Here is a 15,296-nt window from a genome sequence, read left to right as displayed (position 1 = left end):
CAAAAAGTGAGTTTCCAAGTACCAATTTACCATTTCTGAGGTTATGAAGACTGTGAGTAAGATATCTATTCTATGTGGTGCAGTTAAGCTGGACTTGTAGTGAGGAAGACCTGAGTTTAATCCAGCTTCAGACACTTACTAGCTGTGTGACTCTGGGCAAGTCACTTAACAACAACAAACTTCCTGCCCGTGCCTTTAGGGGTAGGAAGGAAAGAGGTACTCAGAGTAGGACCCGGGTTTCAGCTGGCTAGTCCTACATCCACATACCTGCCTCAGCCTGCCCTTGGAGAGAAGGACTTAGCAACTAATAAATTACTGTCCTACACCAAGAAGACAGCCAGAAAAATCATGTTGACTTAGTCCACATGACCCTGTCCCCAGTGCTTGGTCCTGACCCAGGGTTCAGCCCCTTGTCCTGGCACAAAATAGCAGGCCCCTAAAGCTGGGAGTAGAACTGAGTAAGCACAGAGATGGCAACAGTTGCTTCAGGCCAGAACTACTTCTTCTGTCTTCATGGCATCTTTGTACCACATATCCAGAACAGTTGACTCACATCATTTAGGTATATTCAGATATACCCAGAGACCATATATCCCATACAAATAAGGTCATATTTGCGTCATTATTCAGGGCATTAATAAGTATTTTGTTTTATTCTGAACATTTCTTTTTTTGCAGGGCAATGGGGGTTAAGTGACTTGCCCAGGGTCACACAGCTAGTAAGTGTCAAGTGTCTGAGGCTGGATTTGAACTCAGGTCCTCCTGAATCCAGGGCCGGTGCTTTATCCACTGTGCCACCTAGCTGCCCCCAAACATTTCATTTTTATCTTAATAATTTTTGTGTCTATGATGAGCAGGGTCCTTCAAAGTACAAGGCCCCTTGAGATGCTGGTACCCTACTTGCCAGAGTCTGCCCCATTTATTAGTAGTATTTTGAGCATTTTTTATGGTTAATCTTTTGCATTTCTTCTTTTGAAAACTATTCATATCCTTTAACCACTTTATGTCACAGAGAATGGCTCTTAGCCATATACATATGTGTGTGTGTGTATATGTGTGTATAGATATGTATATCTATATACACAATTGAATATGTATATATATTCAATTATCTACATATTTAGGATATCAGAATTTTATCAGAGATGATCAATATAAAATATTTCCCCTCATTTCACAGCTTCCATTCTTATTCTAGCTGCATTGCTTTTACTTGTGCAAATACTTTTGTTAGCCTTACACTGGGGAAGATTCAAATGAAATCTCGTGCGTCTCACAGCCTTCCTCCTCCCCTCCCCCCCTTTTCTTAGACCAGGTACTTTTTGTAAAATGTTGTAAACAAGACAAGAAAATACCTGGCTGGCATGAGAAGTGGTTTATATGGCCAAGTCTTATTAGGCCAGCAGCTGCTGTCACTTAGAGTTGCCATTGTCTGGCTTAGTTGGTTAGAGGATGATGCAAAGGAGGCCAAAGTGAGACCTACAGTCCTGCAGTTAACCCTGTTTTTAGTCTGAGGCCAACTCTCATTCAGGCACAAAGGCTCTTGGAACTCAAAGAGAATTTAGAACGCATCCACCCTGATCTCCCTTGTTCTACAAAGGTTGGGCTCGAAGGGTAAGAGTGTGGGGAACATAGCACATCGATGCTATAACATTATTATCATAACATTATGCCCTGAATGTTGGTTCGGCATTCCCACACCTGGACAAACGAGTCAGAACTGTTGGCACTCCCCCTGCGATGTGTTCTATCTAGCCTCAGTTGGATTTGGGGGAGTCTGGGCGGATAGCTCCTTGTCATCACTGCTCTGGCTTTAGTGCAGTGGGTGGAAGCTTCCTGCTCCAGAGTCTTGCTCGTAAATGACCCTTTGGACAAGAGCCAGCAGTTTTAGGGGACCCGGGTGGGAGTTTGTGCTGGGGGAGACATCCTAGGGGGAGATGCAAATATGGGGAGATTCTACAGGTTCTTCTGCCATTCTGCGAGGTTCCTTTTTTTCCCCTCATCCTCTTTGGTGAACTAAGCCAGCAAATCATTTCTGCCCGTCCGTCCATCCACCCACCACCTCTTCCCCGCTTCCTCCCTCCACCCAAAAAGAAATCCATTATGGGCAAGCAGCACAGTCTTGGGCATTTTCGTTTCAATTAAGCATGTGGAGTTCTTTGTCAGTGACCTGTGAAAGCCATCCTCTAGTCAGGGCCTCTACAAAGCCCTTCCATTCTCGGCCCTTGGTCTGCATCCAGACTCTTCCTAAGAGTCTCTTAATCAGTATTGCTCGCTGCTAATGGGGCCCGCAGATTGTTTTTGAGAGCCTCTTTGAAAGGTGACAAATCTCAAAATGCTTTGTTCTCTTCCCTCCCTCCCATTTTTCCAGAATTTAGATTTCCCCAGTTTATTTCTCTCCCAACAGCATTGCTATTGAGAGCACATAATGCCCTCTCTCCAGAGAGAACGGACAAATACCATTTCTGTTCAAATGCAGCAGAGAGAGATTTGTTTTTCCCTTAGAAATGAGTTAACAAACACCAATTCCTATTCAAAGACCTCAGAGAGGCAGTGTGGCATTGTGTGAAAGGCGTTGCATTGGGAGTCACAAGACTGGGGTTCAAATTCCAACTCTGTTCCTCATGATCTCTGGGGCCCTGGACAAGTTACTTTCTCCTCAGGTCCAAAATGGAGGGGACTGGACTAGGTATCCCTAAGGTTCCTCCCTTCCAGTTCTAAGTCCTGTGGTCCCTCCTTTATGGTCAAGTGGAATTAGAGGATCCGGGTTCCAATCCTGATTCAGCTACTTAGTCCTTGTGTGATTTGGGACAAATTTCTCCCCCTTTCATTCTGTGCCAGTTTCTTCTTCTCTACATGAGCTCCTTAAAGACTTCATTTGGACCAAATCCTGGAAGGACACACATTGGACATTCTAGGGGTGTTCTCCATTGGGCCCTTATGTGGTACCCACTGCATTAATGTCTTATCTGCAGAAATAATTCTGATACTGAATGGATGAGGGCAGTGTGGAAGGATTCCCCTACCCCAGTGAAGACCCAGGTGAGACTATGTGACAGAAATCTTATTGTTTCTAGCTATGATAAGCAACATGTGAATAGGAGTGAGGGTAAGCAGTGGTGGGAGTAATCCAAGACTAGGGCTTGTCAGGGCAGGATCTTCAATGGGACAAAGTGTGAGAGACTCAAGAGAAGACAGTGTAGAATTGAACTGGTTCACCAAAGCATCAAGATAGGGAAGGGGGAAGAGTGTATTCATTGAAGATGCTGCCCTAGGAAAGAATTGAGGGGTGCAGGGGTTGGAGGTCATGGTGAGGATGAAGAGCAGGGGTGGGGAATGCAAGGCAGAGAGAGAGGAGGAATGACAACAGATTGTGACCAGAAAGGGGCATTTCAGAGTTCGCAAACAGGGAAGCGGCTCTTTTCTGGGTAATACTGACCATCTCTATGTGTAGCTGAGGTGACATAGAGGAGTGGATTGTGGGAAATTAGCAAGCTGCAGGGTGTGGGAGAGAGTATCATTATATGTGTTGAAGTCCTCTAGTATGAGCACAGGAATTTTGGAGGAGAGAAACTGTGAGCCAGGCCCTGAACTATTTTAAGAAAGGAAGGAGATTGTCTTGGAGATAGCTCTCAGAATTTCCATTGGGTGGTCAACATGGGCGCAAATGAACTTCAGAAGAGGAGAGTTTACTAGGTGATGGTGGGAGAGGGAGCACCTGGAAGTGGCAATGGGGAACAAGGAGTCTTCCAGGATCAGTGAGTTAGGGGCTGGGGTGTGAATGCAAGTGCAACCAATGGCAGGAATGATAGTCAGGGAGTCTGTTTGTCATCAGGAGGGCCCAGGGCTCCATAAGTGCAAGCAGGTGGAGAGGGATGAGAATGAAAAAGACTTCAGATGAAGGCAGGTTTCCTACCTGTGGCTCAGGCACTCCACAGGGCACTGGGGAAAGGCCAGAAACTCCTCAGCTCCTTCTCTGGGTGCCTATTTTCCGCTGGACTCAAGGTTGGGGTTGTCCCTTAATATTCATTTGAGGATTTCAATTATTTGCAGAACTTTGCTGTAATCCTGTCCAGAGTGACCATGTGGCTAATCCCGGTAAGTGATATTCCTGACCCCTTCCCAGAAAATAACAGAGAACATAGCGGCTCTCACACTTTACTCCTCTCTGGCTTTGGGGAAGAGCTTAACCTGAAAAGGGAGGCCACATCCATGTGCAAAGAACTGTTTGTTGGGAGGCCGGTTTGTGTGTGGCAGGGGCGGCGGGGGGTGGGGGGTGGGGAGCTTTAAATGTTGACCATTTATTAACTGTGTTAATAGCATTCTCTCCAGTAAGACCAGGAGTCTGCTCTATTCCTCCCATTCTTCTTTTGCCACTCCAAATATGCCAAGCCAACAAGTCACTGGCCCTGAAATCCTGGCTTCCTGATCTGAACTGGACTCTTCCTCCTTCTTGACCCTGCAGCTCATGGCTGCTTCCTGGTCAGCATTGGCAAGCACCTTAGGCATCAGCTGGTCCAACTCCCATGGGGCAGTGCCTGGTCCCCACTGCTTTGGACCTCCCACCTTCATTACCATGCCATCATGTACACCTTTCAGACCCAGACTCAGGCTGACTCCCTCCCCTCCAGCTTAGTAGTCCCTCACATAGCCAGACAGCAGAAAGAGGAAAAAAATCAGTCTTGATCATCACATCTGCATGCAAGTCCATGGGCCCAGGTAGAGACGTGGGTGCACATGGGCCATTCCTTTTAAATGCCACAGAAGCATCCTAACAGGAGATTTAAAAAACAAACCAAGGTCTCTCAGAACAGAAGAGAAGTAGTAAAGGGGAAGCTGGAAGCAAATTGAACCAGATCCCGGCTGTGCTGCTTACTAGCTAACCCTCTCCCTAACAGGCCTTGCAAGGCTTCCATGATTGCCCCCCTCCCAGAGCTGGAGTACAACAGAAACCAGTGACCACGGTCTTGGCTCTAGGAACAGAAACAAGGCTTTGCCGCCCCTGCCTGCCCCATGTTCTCCCACATCAGCCCGACAGGGCCCAGGTGAAGGCTGGGAAACAGTGGAGGGAACTCACTCACCTTTCTGCTCCAGCACCAGCAGCAACAACATCCCCCTGTGAGCTTCCAATGAAACAGATTCAGCTAGGACCAGCTTTGGGGAGCTGGGACTGAGATTCTTCCTGAGACTATCAGTCAGTCAAGTCTGGACATGCCCAAGGCAGATTTGGTTTTAGTCCCAAGAAGCTGTTGTAATACTTCCAGTCTGGTGTGATTCTGTTCCCTCCCTCTGTTTCTCTCCTTTCCTAATAAGCTTTAAGGGCACTGTGTTGGTGCCAAGGCCAAGCTGATGGGCTCAGGCTACAGGGAGTCTCAGATGACCATGGGGCAAGAGAGCTGAAGCAATCCTGACTCTGTTTTCGTGGATTCTGTAGATGGCTCCCGTTGCTTCCTCCATCGCTGCCCCCCAGCTCCCACCTCCCGCCCACCTCCATCCTTCCTCTTTTCCTTGGCTTACTCCTCACCCATTCATTCATATTGGCTTCAAAGGCACCTGAAAGAATTACCCCAACTTGCCTCCCAAGCCCCTTCCTTCCTCCTGTTTGGTTCCTCAGGGGGCTGCCCCACTGCTCAGGCACTCTTCTCCCTCTTGTATCCTGAAAGAAAATGAAAGAACCAACAACCTGCTTTCTCCATTTGTCTTGGTTTTCTGGCATTTCCATTATAGACATACTGGAGAATCAGGGATTTTTCGAGTTGGAAGGGACACTCAGTCCTGAAAACATGGCAGAAGACCGGAGCATTCTCCTCAGAGATCCTGGACCTCTGCAAGACCCATTAGCCCAGATGTAGTGGGTGAGGCATCAGAAGATCTGAGCACTCAATAGGTGGTGACCTTGGGCAGGCTAGGGCCTGGCCCTCTCTGAGCCTTGGTGTCTTTCTCTGTCAAATTAGGGAGTTCCAGTTAGATGAACTTTAGAGTTCCCATCCAAATAAAAAATTGCTAGTCATGGTGGGAGCTACAAGAGAAGATGAAGATTTGGCCCCCTACCAAATCCCCAGGGAGGGACAAGAAGATCACACATGAAACCATGAGTGAGCAAGCCAACGTGGCCCATGAGTAAATGCTCAATAATGTAGGCCTTAAGACAGGTAGCAGAGAACACAGAGAGCTAGAGCCCTGGGAATGAAGAATGCTGGCTTCTCTGCCTTCATCATGTTCCTCATTTCTTATAGGCCAGTAATCTTCTGTTACATCATGTATTGAGCCAATGAGCATCTACTTGGGTTCCAGTTCTTTGTAACAAGTCAAAATGGTGTTAGCAATGTAGGGTTTCTGAAGGCCTTTTGGGACACCCCATCTTTTGCTACATGGTGTGGGGGGGTTCTTTCTCTCATTGACCTTCTTGGAGTTTATGCCCCAAAGTGGAATCTCTGGGTCAGAGGCTAGAAATTTTCACCACTTTCTGAGTATTTTTCCAAATTGTCTCAAGGCACCAATTATGCCCCAAACCCTCCTGATATTGCCTATTCCTCTCTTTTATCATCTTGGCCAATTTGCTGAGTGTGAGGTCCGGGTCCTCACGCTCCTTCCTCCATAGCTCTCCAGCCCTATCCCCTCAAGGGGACAATCTGGGGGAGGGGGGAGCCCTTTCTCTCCTTTCTGAGGAAAAAATAAAAGTTGTCTTTCTAGGCATAATTCTCCCACCCCCGTCCCCAGCCGTGATCACCCCTGGAGGGTGAGGGTATTATTTAGTACAGTCCAAGAACTTCTGAAGGACCCTTGGAAGTCTCTTTATGCTTAATTAAGCACTGGTTCCCTGTTTACTGAAACTAGATGAAAGAGCACAGTTGTCTGAAACTGGATTTACTCCTCTTTCCCCTCCACACCTTAGCCTCTTTAAGTCCAATGGAATGGGGTGGGGGGGACAGGAATTATTGAACTCAACATGGCAAACCCCGCTGGGAGAGACCATAGAGGGCCAATTGTGCCGCCTGTACCCAAACAGGAATCCCTCGACAACATTCCCAACCAGACGGCTTGGCCCGGCCTCTGCCTTTCCCAAAGCAGCCCCTGCCACTTTGTGAGGAGCTTGAAAGCAAGGACAAATCTGTCTCTCTTGCTGAAGGGAAAAGTGGGGAGAGTAACATAGAGGGCAGGACCAGCCCCAGAAGGCACCTGAATGGGATCTGAGAAAGGGCTCTTTCTGAGCCCCCTTGAACACTGCTGAGACTCTGGCTTTGCCCACTTTCTGAGTCACCCCCATAGTCCCATTTACTCACACACTTAAGAGCTTTTACTTCAATCACTAATTGCTAAATCAAACACATAGTCTTCTGTCTACTCTGAGCTCACCCTTCACAAAAATCCCCATCTGACACACACATGCACACATAGCTATGCACATTCATACACACATGCATGCACGCTCACACATACACACATGCACACATAGCTATGCACATTCATACACACATGCATGCACGCTCACTCATACACACATGCATGCACGCTCACACATACACACATGCATGCACGTTCACACATACACACATATACACACACATATGCACTCACAGACACATGCATAGTTGCACACATATACCCACTCTCAAACATGCATGCATACACACACTATCAAGCACACACATACACACTCATACACATGCAGACATTCAAAATATTCACATGCATACACACAAATGCACACACATGTAAACACACCTGCACACTCATACATACTCATGCATGCACCCGTACTTGTTCTTGGGCACTGAATTGATCAGCCTTTCCATTGTCATTGATTCAGTGCCTGCTACAAGGTCGACCCATTGCTACACATTTGGAAGCTACCATTGGTAATTCTTCCAAGCAGAGATGGGAATCTGTTTGGGGAGCTCTCTAGTGTCATATTGAAAAACTGGAACTTGTCCAGAAGAAGACAGCCAGGCTGATAAGGGAACTCCGAACCACAAAATATACATTGAACGAAGTAAAGGCAAAACTCAGCAGGGATACAATTTGAGATGTTGCTATCTGAACCAAAGATGCAACCTTCTCTTGAAACCTCAGGAGGCAGGGGAACAATAGGTGGAAACTTCAATGGGCTGGGCAGATTTTTAACTTAATATAAAAAATTTTTATTTATATCTATATCTATATCCTAATATAAAGAGATATACATATATACACATATATATACATATATGTATGTGCATGTGTGTGTATGTATATATATGTCAACACAACTTAATATAAGTAGAACCTTCCCCTTCATTTCTGATATCCTAAAATGCAGTTAAACTGTCTGTCCCTGGAGGTCTTCCAGGATGAACACTCATTTTTTTTAGGGGATTCACACTTTGGGGGATTGGACTAAATGTGACCTTCAAGGTCTCTGTCATTTTCAGATTCTATGATTCCAAGAACTCACTCCCAAGGCAGAGTCATCCATTACCATGGAAACTTTTGTGCCATAGTCCAAGACAAGTCTCAAACCCAGCCCTACCCAGAGACCAAGGGAAACAACACACCCTCAGCTCATTAACCTTCCTAGTACTTTCTCTTCCCCCAAGGTGCAACTCTTTTGTGTTGACCCTCAGGCCCCTGCCCTTGCTTCTGTCTTCAGTAGTTCTTTTAAAGATATAAAATTGCTCAGTGAGATCCCTATGCAGCCACATCTATCTACTGAACCATTCCCATTTTCATCATCATTGGAATTATTCTTGGTTTGGTCATTTAAAAAAAAGTGTTCTTCCTGTCCCCCTCCAGTGAACTTACCCCATAAAAAATCATGGGATCTTTCTCATCTCCCCAGTTAGAATGTGAGCTCCTTGAACAAATGAATGAATGAATTAATGAATCGTTTATTAAGTGCTCACTAAGTGCCAAGCTCTGTGCTAAGCCCCAGGGATACAGATAGAAAAGTGAGATGTTCCAATGAGCTCCCTTTCTAATGGGAGAGACAACACCTAGGGAAGGTTTCTGCTGTAAGTCTGATGGAAATAAAGGCCCCATAGTCCTTAGGGGCAATCACAAAGCAAGTGCTCAGGCCTTCTTCAATGTTATCTTCCTTCCTTTTGGATGTTGAGCCATTGGACAGTAGCAAGGACTTTTGTGCCCTCTTTGAGGGCAAGAAGTATTTTTTAACTTTATGTTGGTATCTCCTCAAGTGCTTAGCCCAGTGTCTGCATATAGTGAGTATTTCCTAAATACTCACCAATTTATTGCTTGCTGAGCTTTTCTCTGAACTTTTGGGCATCTGTTCTCTTAAGAGCCAAGGCTCCACCTCAAACTGGCCTTGGTCCCCAGGGCTCCTATCATTTCTGTTCCGGCAGCCCATTTGTATTATCGACTAGAATGAGATTCATAAAAACCACTTGTTGCTTCTTCCAACTTTGGACAGTTAGAGCTCTAGCAGATGGTTGGCTAATTGAAGGCCCCCATCACTAGTGTCCCCTGCTTCCTTCTGGCTTTGTGAGCTTTTCTTCGAGCTCAGAGTGTACTATGAGCCTCCCATAATACACTCTCCCCACAGTATCTCTTGCTGCTGCTGCTGCTGCTGCCGCTGCTGCCGCTGCTGCTTTAATGAATAGCTGACAGTTTTATGAAGCACTTTTCCCTGGGTGAGATGGGTGCTAATGTTATTCCCATTTTACAGATGCAGAAACTGAGGCTTCAGAGAGAAGAAATTCCTTGCCCAGGGTCCCCCATCTGGCAAGTATCTGTCTGCATAGGGATTTGTGATTGCTCCTCGTGAGGCTGCCCTGTCTACACTCGACAGACCAGCCCACTTCACTTTGCCTTTTGAGTGAGTGAGGTTCTCGTCCCATGACAGGGTCCCAGCAGTCTCTTTATTTATTCCCCATGCTCAGCAAATGTGCATAAAGATGATGAATGTTCCTCTTCTGAGACCTCAAGCGACATAATGTATGTAAAGTGCTTTGCCCGTTGTAAAGCCCTATAGAAATACCCATGATTGTGCTCTCTGTGGTGTCTGGCTTAGCAGTTGTATGTGGGCAGTTTTCTCTCCCCTCACCTCCCTCCTTCATTTTCAATTTAAATCCGGGCTATTGTAAAGGCTGCCAGCCCTTTCCCTTTTTCCTCTAGCAAGGAGACCAACCTACATTTTGTACACATGGAGTTGTTAATTAGCACTAGAAGAAGCACACACGTAGCTCAATCTCGGCAGGGCACTGGAACATTCCCCCCCTCCCATTCCCAGTACCTGCAGAAACTAAAATCCTTCATTCCCTTTGGCTCAAGATCCCAACTCTCCCTGCTGCTTCAATTTGACCGATTTGCTGCAGGAGCTCTGACTCCAAGGACTTCTGAGAGACCACCCCCCACCCTCAATATAGTAGTTGGACTGAACTGTTCTCTGGGAGAACCCCAGATTCCAGCCACTTCTCAGGTCTTCCTTTTTCTCTTAGCCCCTCACACCTCTGGTGAGACCCAATCTACTTGGGCTTGCCTCTTGGCTGGCTCTCGGTCTCTCTGTCCGGGGCCTTATGTAATGGTAGCGGCAGCTCAGAGGGTCTCATGCAGGGTTCTCTAGCAGAGGTGAAGATCCTTCAACACGGCCCAGATGAGTGTGAGCAAACCCCTAGGTGAGTGCACGGCAGCCTCCCTCTTCTCTCCTGTTGGGGTTGTTCTGCCATAGTTGGTTGAGCCTGACCCCACCAAGCCCAAGGACCCCTCTACAACCCCGGGATGGTGATGAGGCATCTCATATAGATACAGGACAGCCATCCTGGAAAGTTGATTGGGTGCTTTACAGTACCACTATCTACCTCCTGATCCTCAGGGAGGGATCCCTGGAGGATGGAACCAGGCCTCTCACCCCCCAGCCTCACGAGCTCTTTCCATTTCCACCCACTATGTGTCTGATACTTTGGAGAGAAAAGTGAAGCACATCTTCAGCTCCTGAGTCTTTACATCCCTGAGTCTATTTTGGAGGGAAATTCCATAAAGATTCCTTAATTGAGTTAGAATTTTGAAGCTATTGTGCCAGGCAGCTTGGCTCTGCCTGCCAATTGGCAGGAGTGGAGCTGAAGTGCCACAGAATGCAAACATCAGAGTGATTAAATGTGCCTGCAGAGCATAATTGAGGACCTGAATAAGAGAAAAGAAAATGAATTGATTTTCTGCGGGGCCAGAAAAACAATCATTGAGACCTAAATAATGGGCTTTGAAGCCCTCCGAAGGAGGAATGGCCAGCCCACAGTGACACCGCAAGAAAGAAGGAACCAGCCTGCGAGAGGGGGTGGGGCAGGGGAGGGGGCTCTTGTTTCTCTTGTCATTTTTACAACTTTAATGTCGTTATTTAATACATGCACATCAAGTGAAACAAGATCCACCAAGCAAAGAAGAGCCTCATCCAGAGGCAGGCTTCCGGGCCCCATCTCCAGAGGTGCTGGGCTGACTCTTCATGGAGTTCCCAAGGGATGGACTTGCTCCTTCCCCCTCTTCCCTGGCCACCCCCCCCATAAGAGCTAGGAGAAGAGTTTTAGGGGGTGTTCCACATTCCCACTCTCATGTCTTGGGTCAGTCCGGCAGAGTCAGTGTTCAGGGTTGGGAAATGGGAGAGCTCTCCATCACTGGTGGGGCTTCACTCTATAACTAGATGACCACTTGCTGGAGATATTGTACTGGACTAACAGCTGGACTGATTTCAGTGGTTACTTCCAACTCTTAAGTTCTGTCATTCTAAAAGGTTCCTTTTGGTCTCAAATGTCTATCTATATACATGAATGCAGAGAATACAATTAATTAATAAAAAGAACTAGAGCTCTCCAGGTAGTTGAAGGACTAATAATAATAATAATAGCAGCTGCTAACATATATAGAGCACCTACTATGTGCCGGGCTCTGTGCTAATCACATTATTATTATTATTATTATTATTATTATTATTATTATTATTACTACTACTACTACTACCTCATTTGATTCTCATTTTTCAGATGAAGAAAATGAAGCAGATAGACATTCAGTCACTGACTTGCCCAGGGTCACACAGCTAGGATATGACTAAGGCTGAATTTGAACTCAGGTTTTCTTGACTCTAGGCCTGGTGTGCTGTCCGCTATGCCACCTAGCTGCCCTAGTCCCCCATTAGAGGAAAGGCAGATTAAGCTACTTCTGCTTGGTCCCAAGGGTTTAAAGTATTTAAAACTAGGAGTAATAGGCATGAGAAGGCATGGGAAGCAGATTTCAGTTCAAGACGAAGAAAAACTCAATTGCCCCCATGGTGATGCATGATGAGCTCCCTCCTCACTGAAGGTCCCAGGGAGAGGCTACATGACTACTCACCAGGGAAGCTGTGAGAGGGAGGAGCTTGAACTAGAGGCATCTTTGGTCTTCCCACTGAAATGATGTGTGGACTCCACAAAAGGTTCCTAACACATGCTGTAGTAGAAGGATCACTAGCTATCAACTCAGAAGCTCTAGGTTTGAGTCTTCTATGGCCATTTCTCTGAACCTCTCTTCCCTCACTGGTAAAAAGGGGACAATACTGTAGTATCAAATGAGATCATATCTGTAAAGCACTTAGCACAGTGTCCAGCACACAGTAGGCACATAAATGCTTGTTCCTTCCCCTTTCCTAAGTACATGCACTGCCTACCTCATAGGTGGGGTGTTATAAAACTCCCTAAAAACAACTTTAAAAAAGAATTGAATGAAATCATGTACATGAAAGGACCTTGTAACCCTAAGATGAGCCTGAAATGTTGGCTGCAATTATTAGAAGACATAAAGGATGCACTTTTTGTCAAGACTATCAATAGCAAGGAGATTTATTTGGGGGCACCAACCACGAGGTTCCATCCACTGACTCTTCCCATATAGGTGCACATTAATGCTTCTGATGAAGTTGTAGAAGCCTTGTCTTTGGACCCATGATCACATGGGTAGCATTGATTTGTCTACATATTAAGCTCTAAATAAATGATCCCATTAGACACCTATGGTGTGCCAAGCACTGGAGATACAGAGACAAGATCAGAACGGTCTCTGCCCTCAAGGAGCTTACAGTCTGCTGGTTTCCTTCAAAGAATATTCTTTCTATTAGTCAACCTGACGTGAACCTATTGTAGAAACTGGGAGGCAGCATGGGGTGGTGCATTGGCTGAGGATCCACCTTGGAACCAGGAAGATCTGGGTTCAGGTGCCTCCTCCAACACATCCTGACAAATCACTTCACTTCTCAATGCCCTCATTAAGTCTCCAGGACCAGAAGTTGTAGAAAAATGCCAGTCTGCATTGGTAGAGAGAGTTCCCACACCTGGGAGATCCTTAAACCAATGAAATCACAGGTCCTATCCCTGTCCCTTTGAGATGTCTAGAATCATAGATGTAGAGCAAGAAGGAACCTCGGGGGAAGCTAGGTGGCACAGTGGATAGAGCACTGGCCTTGGATTCAGGAGGACCTGAGTTCAAATCTGGCCTCAGACACTTACTAGCTGTGTGACCCTGGGCAAGTCATTTAACCCTTATTGCCCCACCCCACCCCCAAAAAAGAAGAAGGGACCTCAGGCCCAGGGAGGGCCTTGTAACTTGCCCCAAGTCACACAGAGTGTAATTAGTAGGGCCATGATTTGAACCCAGATCTTCTGACTCCAAAGGTCTAAGGGGACAAGTCGAGAAGTTGCTTACCAGCTGGGGGACCAGGGATGGTGCTATGGAAGAAGTAGCATTTGAGTTGTGTGTTGAGATAGGAAATCAGAAAGGGCAGGGGCGAGGTGGAGAACATTCCAGGCATAGGGGACGGTGTGAGCAAAGGTATGGAGGTGGGGAGACAGAAAATAGGGAGCAAGGAGGGACATGATAGGAGATGAGCCTGGAAGGAGGGTTGAGATGGGCAGCTCACGGAAAGCCAAAAGGAGCCACTGACGACTTTGCAGCGTAGGAGTGACATGGTCAGTTTGTACCTACAAAAGATTATTCTTGCAGTCATTTGGATAGAGTGAAGTCAAGAGTCAGGATGTGGGGAAACATGGTAGGAGGTTCCAACTGTGGGCTGCAAACACACTAGAGCTCGTTTTTCTTTCTTGGTAGCTATTGTCAGTAATAACTTGTCAGTCTTTGAGCTCCTACTGTGTGTCCAGACTTGTAGGTGCTGTGAGAGGGGCCGAATCCCTGCCCTCAAGAACTTTAGTCTCCATGGGGAAACTGAGGCATACAAACAAGGCAGGACTGGAGAATAGCAGATGATCCAGGGGGAGATTAGGTGTTGTGAACTCTGAGAGACATCTGACTTCAGAGGAGGGAAGGAATGGAAAGAAGCGGGCTGGAATATTCACTTGCAGTTGAATGCATTAGCAAATTTCCATTGAATTATCCAGGAATCATCTAGCTGTAGGTACACCAGCTCCAACATACCAATGGCCTTTGGAATGTTCTCAGTGGACTTGGGTGGTGGCACACTGGATTGGAGTGGGAGCTTTAGCTCCACCGTCAGCTAACTGGGTGACCTTGGGAAAGTCACTGTCCCTTCTCTGGAAATGAGCCTCCAAGCTTTCAGACAGCTGCTACTTACTGCTGCCTTGAGAGAGAGACAGAGACACAGAGGCAGAGAGAGAGAGACATAGAGACAGAAACCCAGAGACAAAGATGCAGAGGCAGAGAGAGAGACAGAGACACAGAGAGAGACACAGAGGCAGAGAGAGGGAGAGAGACAGAGACAGAAACCCAGAGACAAAGAGGCAGAGATAGAGAGAGACAGAGACAGAGACGCAGAGAGACAGACAGAGACACAGAGAGAGACACAGAGGCAGAGAGAGAGAGACATAGAGACAGAAACCCAGAGACAAAGAGGCAGAGGCAGAGATAGAGAGACACAGAGGCAGAGAGAGAGACAGAGACACAGAGGCAGAGAGAGAGACAGAGACATAGAGACAGAAACCCAGAGACAAAGAGGCAGAGGCAGAGATAGAGAGACACAGAGGCAGAGAGAGAGAGAGAGAGACATAGAGACAGAAACCCAGAGACAAAGAGGCAGAGATAGAGAGAGACAGAGACAGAGACACAGAGGCAGAGAGAGAGAGAGAGAGAGACATAGAGACAGAAACCCAGAGACAAAGAGGCAGAGGCAGAGATAGAGAGACACAGAGGCAGAGAGAGAGAGTGCGAGCCAAAAGAAAGCTATGGGTGGAACAGGGAACCTCTGGACCTCACTTCCATCACGCATTTTGCCATCACACATGTCCCCAACACAGATCAATAGCAACTGTTAGTGGGAATTGTTGGTTTTTGTTCGTTGGTTCCTAAAGGAGTTTGAGAGAGCTGAGGAA

General features: G+C 46.7%; 1 protein-coding gene across 1 annotated transcript in view; it reads left to right on the top strand.

Annotated features, from left to right (window-relative positions):
* CITED1 (Cbp/p300 interacting transactivator with Glu/Asp rich carboxy-terminal domain 1) overlaps positions 1–15,296 on the top strand; it is a 151,846-nt gene that overhangs the window by 108,273 nt on the left and 28,277 nt on the right. The window contains exon 4 of the mRNA XM_043974180.1: positions 4,054–4,098. Within this exon, the coding sequence (XP_043830115.1) occupies positions 4,054–4,098 (45 nt within the window). The remainder of the gene's footprint in view (positions 1–4,053; positions 4,099–15,296) is intronic.

Source organism: Dromiciops gliroides, chromosome X (assembly GCF_019393635.1).
Source record: "Dromiciops gliroides isolate mDroGli1 chromosome X, mDroGli1.pri, whole genome shotgun sequence".
In the NCBI taxonomy this organism is placed as follows: Eukaryota; Metazoa; Chordata; class Mammalia; order Microbiotheria; family Microbiotheriidae; genus Dromiciops; species Dromiciops gliroides.
This window is presented reverse-complemented; position numbering and strand designations above follow the sequence as displayed.